Raw genomic sequence first — 14,499 nt, forward strand, 5'->3', positions numbered from 1 at the left:
ACATTGATCCATTAAAATATGAAAAAAGCACATAAACATATGAGGTGTGCACTAGCACAGTTCTGTGTGTACATGCATTAATGTGCATTGAAACACAGCATAAAAATCAGAATGCCCCTAAACACTGGTCTGCTCTTGTTATTTAATGTTAACATACATTGGGTCCAGGCAACCCAATGACTCCCAACACTCCAGAATAGACAACATAATGCACTGGCACCTTTTTTTTCAGATGTATGGACACATGGTATTGTGCACAGGTTTTTTTTTAGCTGTAGAGAAGGTAAATATCAGTGATAAGGGGAGGCCAAATAGCTTTTACATCAGCAGTACTAAAACAACCCAATTCGGTCTTTTTTATTTTTTTGCAATGGTAGTATTTGCACCTACTGGCATGCCAAGTAAAAGTGGCACAGATGACTTTTTCCTTAAATTAATGGCATTGCCTAAAGCCTACATACAGATCAGTTAAGTATATTGCAGAAATACTGTACAAAAACATTTTTCCTATCAGGGCAAATGTAGCAAATGTACAAATTTCATACAATACTGAAAATTTGTCAGTCTGGGAGCTTATTCGTTTTGCACGGCTATTATTTGTTTTTGTAACCATACATACTATAGAGAACTGACATTAAATAAGCAGCCATTGACTACAAAACATTGCTCTTGTTAGGATGTGGTTTCTAATATGTGCAAAACAGAACCATGAGGACATTTCCGATAACCTGTGAAATGTTTGAAATAGTATTATACTGCAAAATTTTCTGAGATTCCTGGTCACCATCATGAAATTTAAGCAGTATAGATCCTTAAATGCTTTTTATGCATCATTTATCATTTTGATAGCAATAACATCATGCAGAGGTAAGCGTGTTCAAAATATTTGTATTTTGTTCTATCATAGATTGCATGTACACATGATAGTATTGGCAATGATTTCCTTAATTATTACTTTTTATGTAATAGTGATTATGGGTTACAGCACAAATATTACAAAGAATATTGTAAATGCATAGAAATAAAAATGTGCTGGAAATGGCAATAGCATAAATTGTAAATATATATTGGATCATTTTGCACAAAACCTTTTTAAAATAGGACAAATGCTGTTATGGGGACGTCTATTTCTTAAACTGCAATTGTGTACCACACAATATAGAGATATATTTGAAAAATAATTTTAAAACACGTTTAGAATAATTCTTTTGACATTTAATTAAACTATGTTGAGCTCCATGCCAGCAATACTTTCAATGACTGATAGCTTAGAAATAGCGGATAAAGCCTGAGCTGATAAGTAATAGTATGTGTGATGAGGAATACATTAAGAGAAAAGTCTTTACAGATGTGGACCAAAAACATTTTTAGTTTTTTGAGTGCTAGGAACTGCAGTGTATTATAAAAGGCAGCCGGAGGTATAACCCTAATATTGCATACTTACAAATTCATTTGATGGGTTTCTATTTGGAGCTATTTTTATTTAAAACTCTGCAGAGCATATTTATAAATCTGTTTCTATGTGCCAAAATCGGGGGCTTATGCATTTGCTTTAGGTAAATTTGTTTGGAGTTAGCTACTTCAGCTTTTTTCTGATATGATGTTGATTTGCTGTTGATCAGTTAAAAGTTTTTTTTTAAAATATTTGGTTTAGGATAAAAAAAAAAAATATCCTACATTCTTTCTCATTGGTAATATTTTGGTGGTGGCATTAAAGCTCCAAAGGTCTCCTTTGTGACCCCATTTAGGATTTTATACTGTGAAAACATGTGATAAACTATGTTATACTGTAGTATATGTTGACACAATTGCATTGCAATTTGGGTTTATTTGAGTTTAAGCAAACCACAACACACAATGAATGTGTTGTGGTGAAAAAATGCTGCAGATGTATTATCACCTGCGTTGAAAACTTTTTAGGTCATGCTAGGTTTACCTCTATATCTAAGAGGTCTTCCAAGATCATCATCACCACCTAGGTATCTAGGACCAGGACCCTGTATCAGTTTGACAATTTAATTTCTGCTGATTATGAATTTGTCTAGACCATTTGAAATGTATTTGTGTAATAAGTGCTCCCTATCTTATTTCACACTTGCTACTCAATGACATACAGGTATAGATGCCACAATTGCTTATTATTTCATTGTTTTTAAAAGGCATAACATCATTCCTTCTCCCTGCCCCTAGAAGCATACTTACCTGAATTTTAACCATTTCCATTCAGGAAATTGTGCCATAGAACATAGAAGCCTGGGGGTAGCGGGGGGAGGGGATCAGGAGGATCAGGAGATTCTATCTGAAAATGTCCCAACTTAACTTATTTGGGAGTTTTTCTCACAGGTCCCCCAACTCACCAGGAATTTTGGTAATAATACCATATTTGGGAGCTTTGCAATTACCTTGTCATTGGCTACAAATTTCTAAGCATTTTGCATAATATTGTATGTTAGCCAAAATTTATGTCAGTTTCACTATGCACAAAAATATTATTAGATGAAAAAAATACCATTGCAAAAATTGTCTTATCATCATATATCTTCATCACGTTCTACTCTGATGACTAAAATTGCTCAAAAAGAGAGGATAAATCTTCCAAGTGATTAGCTGTAAAAACCATTTTTGTTCATGTTTACATAGCTTACATATTTTGCACCTGTATATTATATATTGTATATTATTCTGTCCCCCTTCCCTTTCTTTGCTTATGATGTTAAATCTTATTGGTTTACCTCTGGATTTTTACTGTATGTAGTAGAGGGTCTGGACGGTGATAAAAACATTGTCAGAAATTCTAAACTGTTCACACTTTCTAAAACTGTTATTATTTTATTTTATTTATTTATGTTTTTTTTTCATATTACTTTTTGTTCTAACAATGACAAATAAAAAATTGACAGATGTTCTGACTTGTCTTTGCTCTACTCAAAATATTTGACTAGATTTGGGTTTTCATTGTACTTGATTATTAACCACTATAACTACATTTCTTTCGCAACAGTCATTTTCTTCAATATATATATATTTTTTTGTTCTATAGAACCGGAAAAGAAGTATTTGCCCCTGGGAGCCGATATAACCCTTGGATGTCATTCTTCAATGGCCGGAAAACCATCTTTCTCTGGATCTTTTGAAAGAAGAAAAAACATGAAAGAATTTGTTTATAATGATACTGTATACATTCAAATATTCGATTTTTCTGAAAACAACAGGGGTATATACCGATGTGTTTCACAAAACAATATTATTTCTGTGACATCCCTAGAGTTAAATAAAAGTAAGTATTTGGCATAGATTTTTTTTAAATGTACCATTTTCAGAAATTGCCTTTTGCTCCTAACTGGAACTTCCACAAATTGAAAAAGACAAAAAGAATGCAATAGAACTACACTAGAATTGTTTTACTGATGACTACAAAATACAATACAAAAACAAAATATATAATATGTATGTACAAACAAGGTATGGTAAGGTATATCGGGGGTTTCTACCTCCAGTTCAAGAGGGCCATGATCTACACAGATTTGTAGTATTTTTGAAACAGACAGCAGTACATGAGTCAGCACATAAGTTTGTTGTTTTCAAGGAGTCTGGCATGGCCTGTTTGCATGAAAACTGTGGCGTGTATGCTATTCTCAGTTGGATGGCCATGATGCATAAAGAAATGCACCTCCTTTATTATATATTTTGTATATTTTAGACTAATGGAGAACTGTTAAAAAAAATAAATTACAAATCTGTCCATTTTAATTTACACATATAGTGAAGGGAATATGTGATTTTTGTATTATATAATGTTGAATAATGTTTTTAATCAATTCTTTGAAAACCATGGTATATGACTATCAATTAATTTAGAGAACATGAAGAGTTTTTGTTGTCCACTGTTAGAAACATGATCACCATTTTTAAAATACCATGTTTATAAAAGTGGGAATAAGGCTTCTGAAATTGGAAAACCGGGTACCTTGATAGCTCTAAAGCGAAGATCATAAGCTCCATTCTCTTAAATTGAGTAACTGCACTCCAAACCAAACAGTGGTAAACAGCTTGTTAAAAAAAATGCTGATCCCCATTTTACCTTTTTTTAAAAGCAGACACCTCTTTGTCACAACCCCCTCACTACTTTATTCCTTGACCCCTATGGATAGTTTCCCATTCTAGTATTGCAATATTGCTCTGCAAAAATGAGCCTTTAGAACCAGGGGTATTCTGACATGCTAGGATTCACCAAGTTAAGGATTGATGTTTCTGTTATGTCTCCTTACACTTACTAATCTTTAATTAATCAGTAAAAAATGGTAAGGGCCAAACCTGAACCAGAAAGGGTAGAATATTGTTATTCAATTGTGGCCATTTGTAGGGATAATAAGCAAAGTTTTGTCAAAGAAAAGATGTGGAAAGCCATGCACTGCCATGGAGGAATCTCCATGTTTATAAAAAAAACATGACCAGGGTACCTCAGACCTTTACCCATTCCCCTTCACCCCAAACCTCCCCTCCCACCTACTTCTCAACCACCCCCACCTGTAAAAACACTCTGACACATACCAACACATACTTGGCCATTTATTTAAACACCATATGAAATAAATTACCATTTTTTTAAATATAAACAACACTTAATTTGCAACTTCTTATAAACCAAACATACATTAACATAGCATGTATAAATTAACAATTTTACCCCCCCCCCCCGCTTAACATTAAACAACAGTAACCCTTATCTTGTAAGAAAAAAGAAAACCCCAACAAACCTCCCTGTTTTAAACCCAAACAACCAGGCTGCAGGTCCCAGGAGGCAAAGTCCTACCGCAACAGGATTTTCCTTCCTCAAACAGCACCACACTGGCCCAGCACCGCCTCAGGGGCCAATACCAGCAACTTATTTAAAGGGGGACCCCCAACAAGGAGAATCCCTCATACCAAAATGTTTCCATTTTTACCAAAACAGAACCCTTTCCTTCCAAGACCCCAACCGCCTTGACTAATCTGAACTACCCCTTTACCCACTATAGGGATGGGTGGGTGGGAAACTTTTTCTTCCCACCCACTACATCCTCCCACTTCTGATCCAACCATTTTTAACCCTTCCCATACTACACTCCCCTTTACCCTCTAGCCAATCCTCCATTCAACCACTCCCCATCCATTTCCTTTTCTCCTTAACCCTTACCCCCCGGGCTAATGCTTTGCACCCTCCGCCTATTCTTTTCCTGCTGCTGGCCTCTCTAATTAAAATTATTAGCTTTTGTAAGCATAGTGGTGAACCTGGCAACAGGCAAACTTTGACGGGAGATGACAGCAACCAGGCAGGTAAGGATGCTTATTGCCAAAAGGACATGGCTTATCCTTTTCTGCCTAACCCCAAACTTTTAAATCTGAACTTTAGTTCAGCTTCAGCTTTTTATCTTTATTAATAGGTATGTATTTGGATTGTTGTTACTTATCCTGTTGCAGGGTCTTCAGGTGAAGAACTGGTGAAGTTTCGATTGGTTGGGAATGACATGCTAATGTATTGTAAAAGGCTCACCAAAGCCACCAGTCTGCAATGGAAGTGGATCTCTTCAGACTCACAAAGCACAGCAACAATTACATTAGAAAATAACAAGATAATAAGTGAGCAGAATTTTCAAACCCGTCTGAAATTTTCTCCTGACTTTGCATTAAAACTTTCACCTGTGACTTTTGAAGATGCTGGAAAATATCAATGTCATTTTTCTGACCATATTGGGAAGACTATACATCTCATTACCATTAAAGGTAATTTTTATATATGTGAATAAAAAAAAGTTATAATGATTGTTTAAAACCTGGAAAAATAGAAATACAGTTACCACTGTCCCACAAATGAGAATACATCTGAATGGTTTCACTGACAATTCAGATACTTTAATTTCTTTAACAACCAAATTTTGTCAGCTTTCAATTTCCTGAAAAAAACTATGATTTATCAATTTCAGAGATTACATGACTTTATTCCTCGCAGGATGCAGTACTAGGTTCTAAACGGTCAATCAGACTTAGTACCTGTGACATGAGGCAAGTATTTACACCTGTCTCCCAAGTTCCAAAGATGAATATCATTGGTTTGGGCAGGTAGCAACTGGCTTGGTTCATGTGTTGACAAAATGCATACTAATAAGAAGAAAGAGTGACAGGGAGATGAGCTAATTACTTACCTGTGTTTTTTTTTAGCATTCAGTCACAGGATGGGGTGGGTCCAAGCGACCCGAGATTGAGTAGGTGGGTTACATGTTGTTGCCCATCAGTCTAAGGTCATCTAATGATAGAAAGAAAATCTTGTTGGAAAACAATCTGGATTGGATATAAATATTGCAAAAAAAAATGGTTTTGTTTTATGTTATATAAGGCTATTCATTTCTGCTTGTGCTTCTTGGCTGGAGTTTCACTTAAAGCGGAAATAAAGTAAAAACAAAAAAAGATATAGCCACTTACCTTTACTTTGTAGATCTCTTGATCCCTCTAGAGTTGTCTTCCATAGGGTTCTGTGTTGTCCTAATTTCTTTCTTCGCCGTCATCTTTTTCCTTCTTCTTCTGTCTGCTGGCTACATCACCTGATCAATCTTGTGGCGTATGCTGCTTTATTAGTATAAAAAAAGTGTCAATCTTACTGCACATTTAATAAAAGAAAAAAAAATGTTTTTACTTTATACAGAATAGTTATCTACCCTTCTATATAAAGTAAGAATTGTGGTGATAAGTCCGCTTTAAGTACCTCCGATTCATTACAAGGAACAAGCGTGCTCTAAATAAGTGCAAGAATTTCTTATCGCCATACTCGTTCCAGTATTGTGACTGTGACAACATTGAAGCCAAACCATTAGCATATCTCAGAAAGTCCCAATTATTCTTCCATGATGGATGCGCAGTGTTTTTAAAGACGTCATTTCATTTATTCAAATAGTTAAATCTAGTTTTTTGCCAACACATTTGAACACAACACATTGGTGAAAACAAGTTCTAATGAAACCAATTCTTTTTTTTATCATGTTAAGGCATTTTATCTGAATTTGGATATGCAGAATTTCAGTGCTTTAGGTTTTAAAAAACAGTGAACTTTGTTAGGTGTTACCCTATGAAATTTTGTTTTATATTTTGCTTGCGTATAAAGAAATTATTACAATTCTTTGTCTTTTAGTGACTGCATATCCCTCTACAGAAGATTTCCATGGATACCCTATGGTACTGACTTGTTCATTATCCCATCCATTGCCTAAGAATAACATTGTGTTTGTTTGGACCAAATCAACTGCAATGGGTTCAGTTCCTGTAAAGACTGATATTTTAAAAAATGAAGAAACAAATAGCAGTATGTTAGTTGAAGGTGACCCTACGGAAAGCATAAACTGGACATGTATCGTTTTTTATGAAGGGACATTAGTAGCTTTTGTGCCAATTGAACTTTGGTATAAATACAACACATATGAACCTACTACAGATCTATTTAAAACATCAGCACTGATTCCAAGTGCAGGTGAAGGTATGTTCAATATGCTTTCCCCATAATACATCTGATTGTTATATAGTATTGAACTATTTGCTTTATACTACAATATATTCATGCTACCAGAGAGCTTCTTTCAAGCTTTATCTTAATAGGTAGGTGCCTTTCTTAACCTCCTGAGCGTTACACTGAGGTCTAGATTTCTGTACCAAAAGTGATCCATCGTTTTTCATGAAATTTTTTTTTTAAATTGTAGACCTGTAACTTACAGAAATATGTCCGAACAGGGGTTCTAGTAGATAATATGAATATAAAAAATGTTTGAAACACACAATCATTTAAAAAAAAAAAAAAATTACTTTTAATAAAATTAAAGGAAAAACACAAAAATCAGCTTAAACATGACTACATAAACAAAGCTTGAAGCCATGGCAGGGGGGGTCAGGCAGGCGGTGATGTCCAGGTCCAAGCAGAGGTCAAAGCAGGCAGAGATGTCAGAGTCCAGGCAGAGGTCAGGGCAGGCGGCAGGCAGAGATGTCGGAGTCCAGGCAGAGGTCAAAGCAGGCAGCAAATGGTCAAAATTAGGAGAAGATCAGCAAAGGTAAGATAAGACACAGTGTTACACACTAGCCATCCAGGGAATAAGTGGCAATTTTTAAAACTTTGATTCTGTATTTATTGGGGTTTGTTTTGAATTATTTTGTATTTGATTGGATATGGGAGTTTGTATCCAATCCAATACAAAATAAGAATTTGAATTTCCAAGTTATTTACTTTTATTTTATTTTTTTATTTTTTTTGTATTGGATTGGATACAGGAGTTTGTATTCAATCCAATATAAAATGAGCGTTTGAATTTACCAGTTATGTACTTTGTATTAATTTTATATTATTTTGTATTGGATTGGATACGCAAGTTTGTATCCAATCAAATACAAAATATAAATTTGAATTTCCAAGTTATTTACTTTTTTTTTTTATTTTTTTTATTTTTTGTATTGGATTGGATACGGGAGTTTGTATTCAATCCAATACAAAATGACAGTTTGAATTTACCAATTACACACTTTGTATTTATTTGAATTATTTTGTATTGGATTCAATACAGGAGTTTGTATTGAATTCAATACAAAATGAATGAATTAGTTTCTATTTGAATTTCCCGCACACGCGCCGACGAAATCACGCACGCAGGGAGGAGCCGTCTGTTTTTTTTTTCTCCGCCGGACGGCTTCTCCCTTCAGAGATCATCCGGCGCTCGAACGAGAAGGACGTCGGACGATCAGCGGGACCAGGTAAGAAGCCGGCCGGCAGAACACAAGATGCCAGCCGGCATCTTACCGGTCCCGCTGGCACCCGACGCTGGAGAGGGAGGACGACGCTGGAATACGAAAACGACGCTGGATGAGCACAGGGGGACCAGGTAAGTAAGGATGGGAAAAATCTCGGGGTTAACCATCCTTGCAATTTTTTTGTGCCCGAACGAAGGTCGGGCTTAACGGCAAGGTGGTTAAGAAGATCATGTCTTGACACAGAAACTAATGCCTAATGACTATATATAATGTAAATGTTTTATTTTAACTTGCAATATATTCTACTTCTTTACCACAATTTAGGAAATAGGTAACTGACTCCTCTCTATGTTACAGAGAAAACAGATGAGAACAGCCAACTAAACGTTGTATATTTTGTAAGAACTGTATGTTTGGCACCGGCATTTGCTGCAAGTGTTCTGATCGTATGCAGAACATTTAAACAAAAATGTAAGTTTTCTTTGCTTATGATGATAATGCTTATGATGGTAAAAATGATGTCAGGGTTTACATTTTTCAAAGGTATGACATACTAGAAGTAGTTAGTTCCATTTATCTGGACTTCTGTTTTGTAACAAATCTAGTTAAATAGTACTACTTATTATAAAATCATATTCGGGTTTCTAACTTTCACTGAACATAAACAGTAGTGTTGGTGTTCCAATTCGGGTTGTCCTTATATTCGACCAGAATATGGCTGTTCGAATTCGGATAGACCCGACCTGAGTAACACGGGATTCGCAAATTCCTGTGTAAAAAAATGTGTTAAAAAAAATGTAATAATAAAGTAATTTATTGAATGTGTGTGATTTGTTTTACTAACTTTTTTACAGGTTATCCCACAATGACAGCCGTGGGAATCCTCCTGTCAGTGTGGGATCCCCGGGCACTAGAGGTTAAAGGGGGAGAAGTCTGGTCATTCATTACCTCTAGTGCTCTGTGATTGGCTGAGGAAAGGTAAACCTTGATGACAGCCCAAATGTCATCAGGTTTTCCTTTCCCCAGCCAATCACAGAGCACTAGAAGTGAAGTGAATGACTTGTCCCCATTTAACCTCTAGTGCCGAGGATCTTCTCAATGAATGCGGCCGTGGCTGTCCACACTCATTGAGATTAGGGTACGATCCCCGGCACTAGGGGTTAAATAGGGACAAGTCCCCCAATTCAAAACCTCTAGTGCTCTCTGATTGGATGAGGAAAGCTTTTCTCAGCCAATCAGGGAGCACTATCCCTATGTGTTCCCTGTGTTCTTGCACACATACAACTAGTAAAGGGCTGCAAGAGCAATCAGGGGAGCAGAGCTGTTGCAGTTCTTCACAGTTCCTAAAAATACCCAGAATTCTCCCACCATTGACTTTAATGGTATTCGAATAGATGTCAAATCGAATAGAGAGATATTCGACCAACACTAATAAACAGCCTTGCTTTGTTGACATGTTATGCTAGGGTTTTACACACTCTACTCATTCCAGGCTTAGGTAACTTTTTTGGCCAGGAGTCCAAATGAAAAAAGAATTTTGGTTATTTTTGTAATGTTTTAAATTGTATATTATATCAATGCTTATAACATCTTTTTTTTACTAACAAAAGCTTTCACAACATTTGTAATCACAAGGTCTAGCAGTAGTCTCCTGTAATTGCATACCGACACAGGTATTTCACTCCACTGACGCATTCAGCAGTGATGGGGTAGTGAATTTGTCAATGAATACAGGAACTTACATTAGGCTTTTCACAAAATATTTCTAAAATGAATTTAGCAGAAGACATAAAGAATAGTTTTGTGTACACAACCTACTGATTTTACCCAATACAATTGAAACATATTCAACAAGTTGTATTCCAATATATATATATATATATATATGTATATATTCTGTACACCCTTTAAATTTAGTAATAATAATTTATTTTATCAGAAAGCTTGTTTTAAAAATATGCTGTCTTTGTTTTACAGATCTTCCTGGTGCTTGACATGTTGTTTCATTATTTGAAAGTGTTGAGCTGCAGTCTTTCCGGCTCTATATTGATGACTCTCTCTCCATTATTTTTGATGACTTTTTACCAGCTGTTGGTCAAGAATTAGACAAATAGATTTCCTCCTATCTGTTAATATTGCTGCTACAGACTAAAACCCCTGGGCTTCCAGCCTGCACGTACTTCAGATTGTCATAAAAAAAAAAAAAAAAGACATAATGGCCCTGATTTATGAAAGCTCTCCAAGGCTGGAGAGAATACACTTTCAGAAATGAACTGGGTGATCCAGAAAACATGCAATGGATTTTTAAAAATTATTTGCTATTTGTTAGCAAATGTTTTGAATCCTGGACCAGATCCATTCCAGGTTTGCTGGATCACCCAGCTTCACTGATGAAAGTGTATTCTCTCCAACCTTGGAGAGCTTTCATAAGTCAGGGTCAATTACTCCATTGGATCTTCTTGGGAATTGTTGAGGGGCATTGACAAAGAGTCTGTCTACTAATAGTACACACTGCATATATTTGCCATTGTCTTTGAACCAAAAAAAACACATTGCTGCAGCATATAGAATGTGGCAGTGTGCAATGGGGGAGCATGCAGTGTACAAAATAAGACTGGGAATTAGGGTATGTATCACTCAGTGTTGAAATATTAGGTCTTACTGATTAGGAAATGTACAGTTCAGTGTATAAAATTTAGGCTGTGTGAGTTAGGAAACATATAGAGCACTGTATAGATTTGGGTGGTGCAGAATATGAAATTTACAGTTCAACACACACTAAGTAGGCAAGGAAATGTACAGATGAAAATTTATTTGTTCATAATATGCTAAATTTAAACCAAAAAAGTTGTACCAGGGAGAATCTTCAAAAATACCACACATCCTTGATGTCCTTCAATATGTCTAAATTTGTCTTGTATAGGACTTTAAGGGTGCTTATCAACAGACAATAACTGTTATAAAAACATTTTCTATATACTTTATTGTATTGTATTTTGTTATTAAAAAACAATAGGCTAAAACATGGATTGATAACAATGGATTCCACTATACATTACATATGCAGACCTTTATCAGTTTCATTTTTGACATTTCCCATGTTAGCGTCCTTGACGCTTTTCAGCCAAAGGCTTCCTCAGGAGGACACAATATGGCAGTTGCATCAGTCTGTATGATTTAATAAAACAAGCACAAATCAAAAAAAAAAAAAAATATATAAATATTACCCTTGTTGTCATATCTAATATGCAATAATGCTTTAATTAATTTACTAGAACATTGCAATTACCTGTTGACCATGCTCATTCACAGTTTAGCAAGCAAGTTCCGATATTGACTAACACCAACACTAGATTTTATTCATGTTTAATGGCCACTGGGTGTATATAGTGGAAGAAAACTGGGCGTGGATTCCTAACCTTTACCAAACTATAAAATATGTATAAACTGTTTTTGTATACCATATTCACATAAACTGCAGGATTGTAAAACATTTTTAAAAAATGCATTTTATGAAGAAAATTTTCTCTAGTAATTATCGAGAGATGTCTAGATGTCTTTTTTCACCCATAAACTTGACAGTTATTTCTTAAACACTGTATTTGATTTAATTGCAAAAACATCTTGTTGAAATATTTCCACTCCCTGATATCTGTGTATCAATTAAACTTGTATGACTCCTATGATATCTATTAATGAATGTGGAATTTTTAAATAAATATACAAATGAATAACAGATATATGTTATAATAAACATGGATGGTAAGGTGCTTATGGCAAAATGATTTTACTGCAAAAATGTATTTTTCCAACTGTAGATTTATCTTTAGCATTTTATGAATTTGCAATTAGTTTTCATAGCTGGCAAAGAAATATACACCTGAATGTGGTATTGTTATTCTAATTCATGTTCAAGACATGTTTCCATATTTCTTCCTGCCCCACAGTAAACTCAGTTTGTGCATCAATAAACATTGACCCTTTTACTTTACACACCTTCTAGGTGAAAGTGAATACATTTTGTAGTTGAAATTTAAATTATAGTATTGAATGCAAGGTTTTTCTTCTAATTAAAGGACACTGACATTTACTGCAACATTCCCCTAGAATCTTCCAGGTCCATGTGTTTCAATGACGGTAAATAATTTTCCAACGGAATGTTTTACTTACTGTCAAAATTATTGTTTTATAAATGGACCTTCTGTTTTGTCGGTAGTATTTATTTTCAAATGAGTCTAGAAATGTATGAGGCTTATGGAAAATATATTAACCTTTCCCCTATATACTTGATATTTTGATGCAAGAAATTAGGATTTATATTCTTTTTGTATTGAATTTATACAATAAATTGGCTACTTTGTATATATTTGTAATATGTATAAAATTATTTTGGTATGTATTTCTTTAGTTAAGATAATTTATTGAACATGAAAGATAGTAAACGATTGGTGGCTTAATTGTTTTCATTTGTATATTAAATAAAGTAATAAAGAACCCAACTTAACCACTTAGTATTTCTATTTTTGACTTAAAACGTAAGTCTTGTGTCACATTTATTGCTGTCTATGAGATTTCAGATTCCTTTCCATGCAACAGAAGAATTAGAAATTAGGGGAGCAGGTATGTACTGTAACAGGACGACATACAATAATATAACCCTGGCAGAAATTCTAATCCTTCCTCATTTACTGAAATATTATGTTTTTAGAGTATTTTTCCACTATTTTCCATTTTTCCATCATATGCACTATTTGCTGTCCAGATTGCAAAATATCTGGCAGAAGTTTTATTTCTTCCCTATACTTTAGAGTTCTTAAAAATCATTTGCTATTTGGTAGCAATTTTTTCATTCCTGGATCGATTCCAGGTTTGCTAGATCACCCAGGTTCAGTGTTGAACATGTATCTTCTCTAGTCTTAGAGAGCTTTATTAAATCAGGCCCATTGTTTTTGCTGGTTGGAACCTTGACTTAAGGGATCCCAGATGGCCCTTCCCGCTGTTCCAAATGTTAAACCCACTTATCCTCTTACCTCAAAAATACACCAAACACACTTATTTGCAGTTCAACATGGCTTGTAGCAGCCGTTCTTTATTTCCAATCACAATAAATAACCATAACAATAGATAATAACGTATATATAACCATATCAATTATTATCAGTTGACAACCAACTAATTGATCAACTATTAATCAAACCACCTTAACATTACCATTACATTAACCTCCCTACCCCTCATTTCCAGAAAAACACCTCGGTTGTAGGTCCCCGAAGGCAACCTCATCACCAACCTTCAATTTTTTGGGGCTACCAACATCACTTCCTTATCAGGAAGGAAGTTCCCAGCTGCCTTACATTGCCTCGGAAATGTTACCAGGCCCACCAGCAGCCCCACCAACTTTTTCCACTTGCCCTTCCACCTTTTTCCAACAGCTTTTCTTCAATCCTGCAGATTTTTCTAGCCCCCATCTGGCTGCCTCAGTAGCTGCCCCAATTCGAAAAGAGTACACCGCATACTCTGTGGGGACCAGACCCTCCGCCAGCAAACATTTTCTAAAAACAGCTGTGAATTGGAAACGTGATAAAAATCTGCAGTCATTATGCATCAATAGCGAACCTGGTTGAATCGGCCTTTTTGCCAAAAAGCTGCGCAACGCCCCCACTGGACATACACATGACCCATGCAGCTTACCTAACCTAATCCAAAAACCCTTACCCAATGGGTCAGTTTTTGATTTTT

At 35.2% G+C, this 14,499-nt stretch overlaps 1 protein-coding gene across 1 annotated transcript; it reads left to right on the forward strand.

Moving 5' to 3' along the window:
- Positions 1–782: 782 nt before the first annotated feature.
- On the forward strand, positions 783–13,167 carry CD96 (CD96 molecule). The gene is made up of 6 exons (XM_072398671.1): positions 783–867; positions 3,041–3,277; positions 5,461–5,763; positions 7,163–7,504; positions 9,118–9,231; positions 10,738–13,167. The coding sequence occupies exons 1-6, from the start codon at positions 789–791 to the stop codon at positions 10,752–10,754; spliced, it is 1,092 nt and encodes a 363-aa protein (XP_072254772.1). The 5' UTR covers positions 783–788; the 3' UTR covers positions 10,755–13,167.
- Positions 13,168–14,499: the final 1,332 nt, after the last annotated feature.

Source organism: Pyxicephalus adspersus, chromosome 2, assembly GCF_032062135.1.
Source record: "Pyxicephalus adspersus chromosome 2, UCB_Pads_2.0, whole genome shotgun sequence".
NCBI lineage: Eukaryota > Metazoa > Chordata > Amphibia > Anura > Pyxicephalidae > Pyxicephalus > Pyxicephalus adspersus.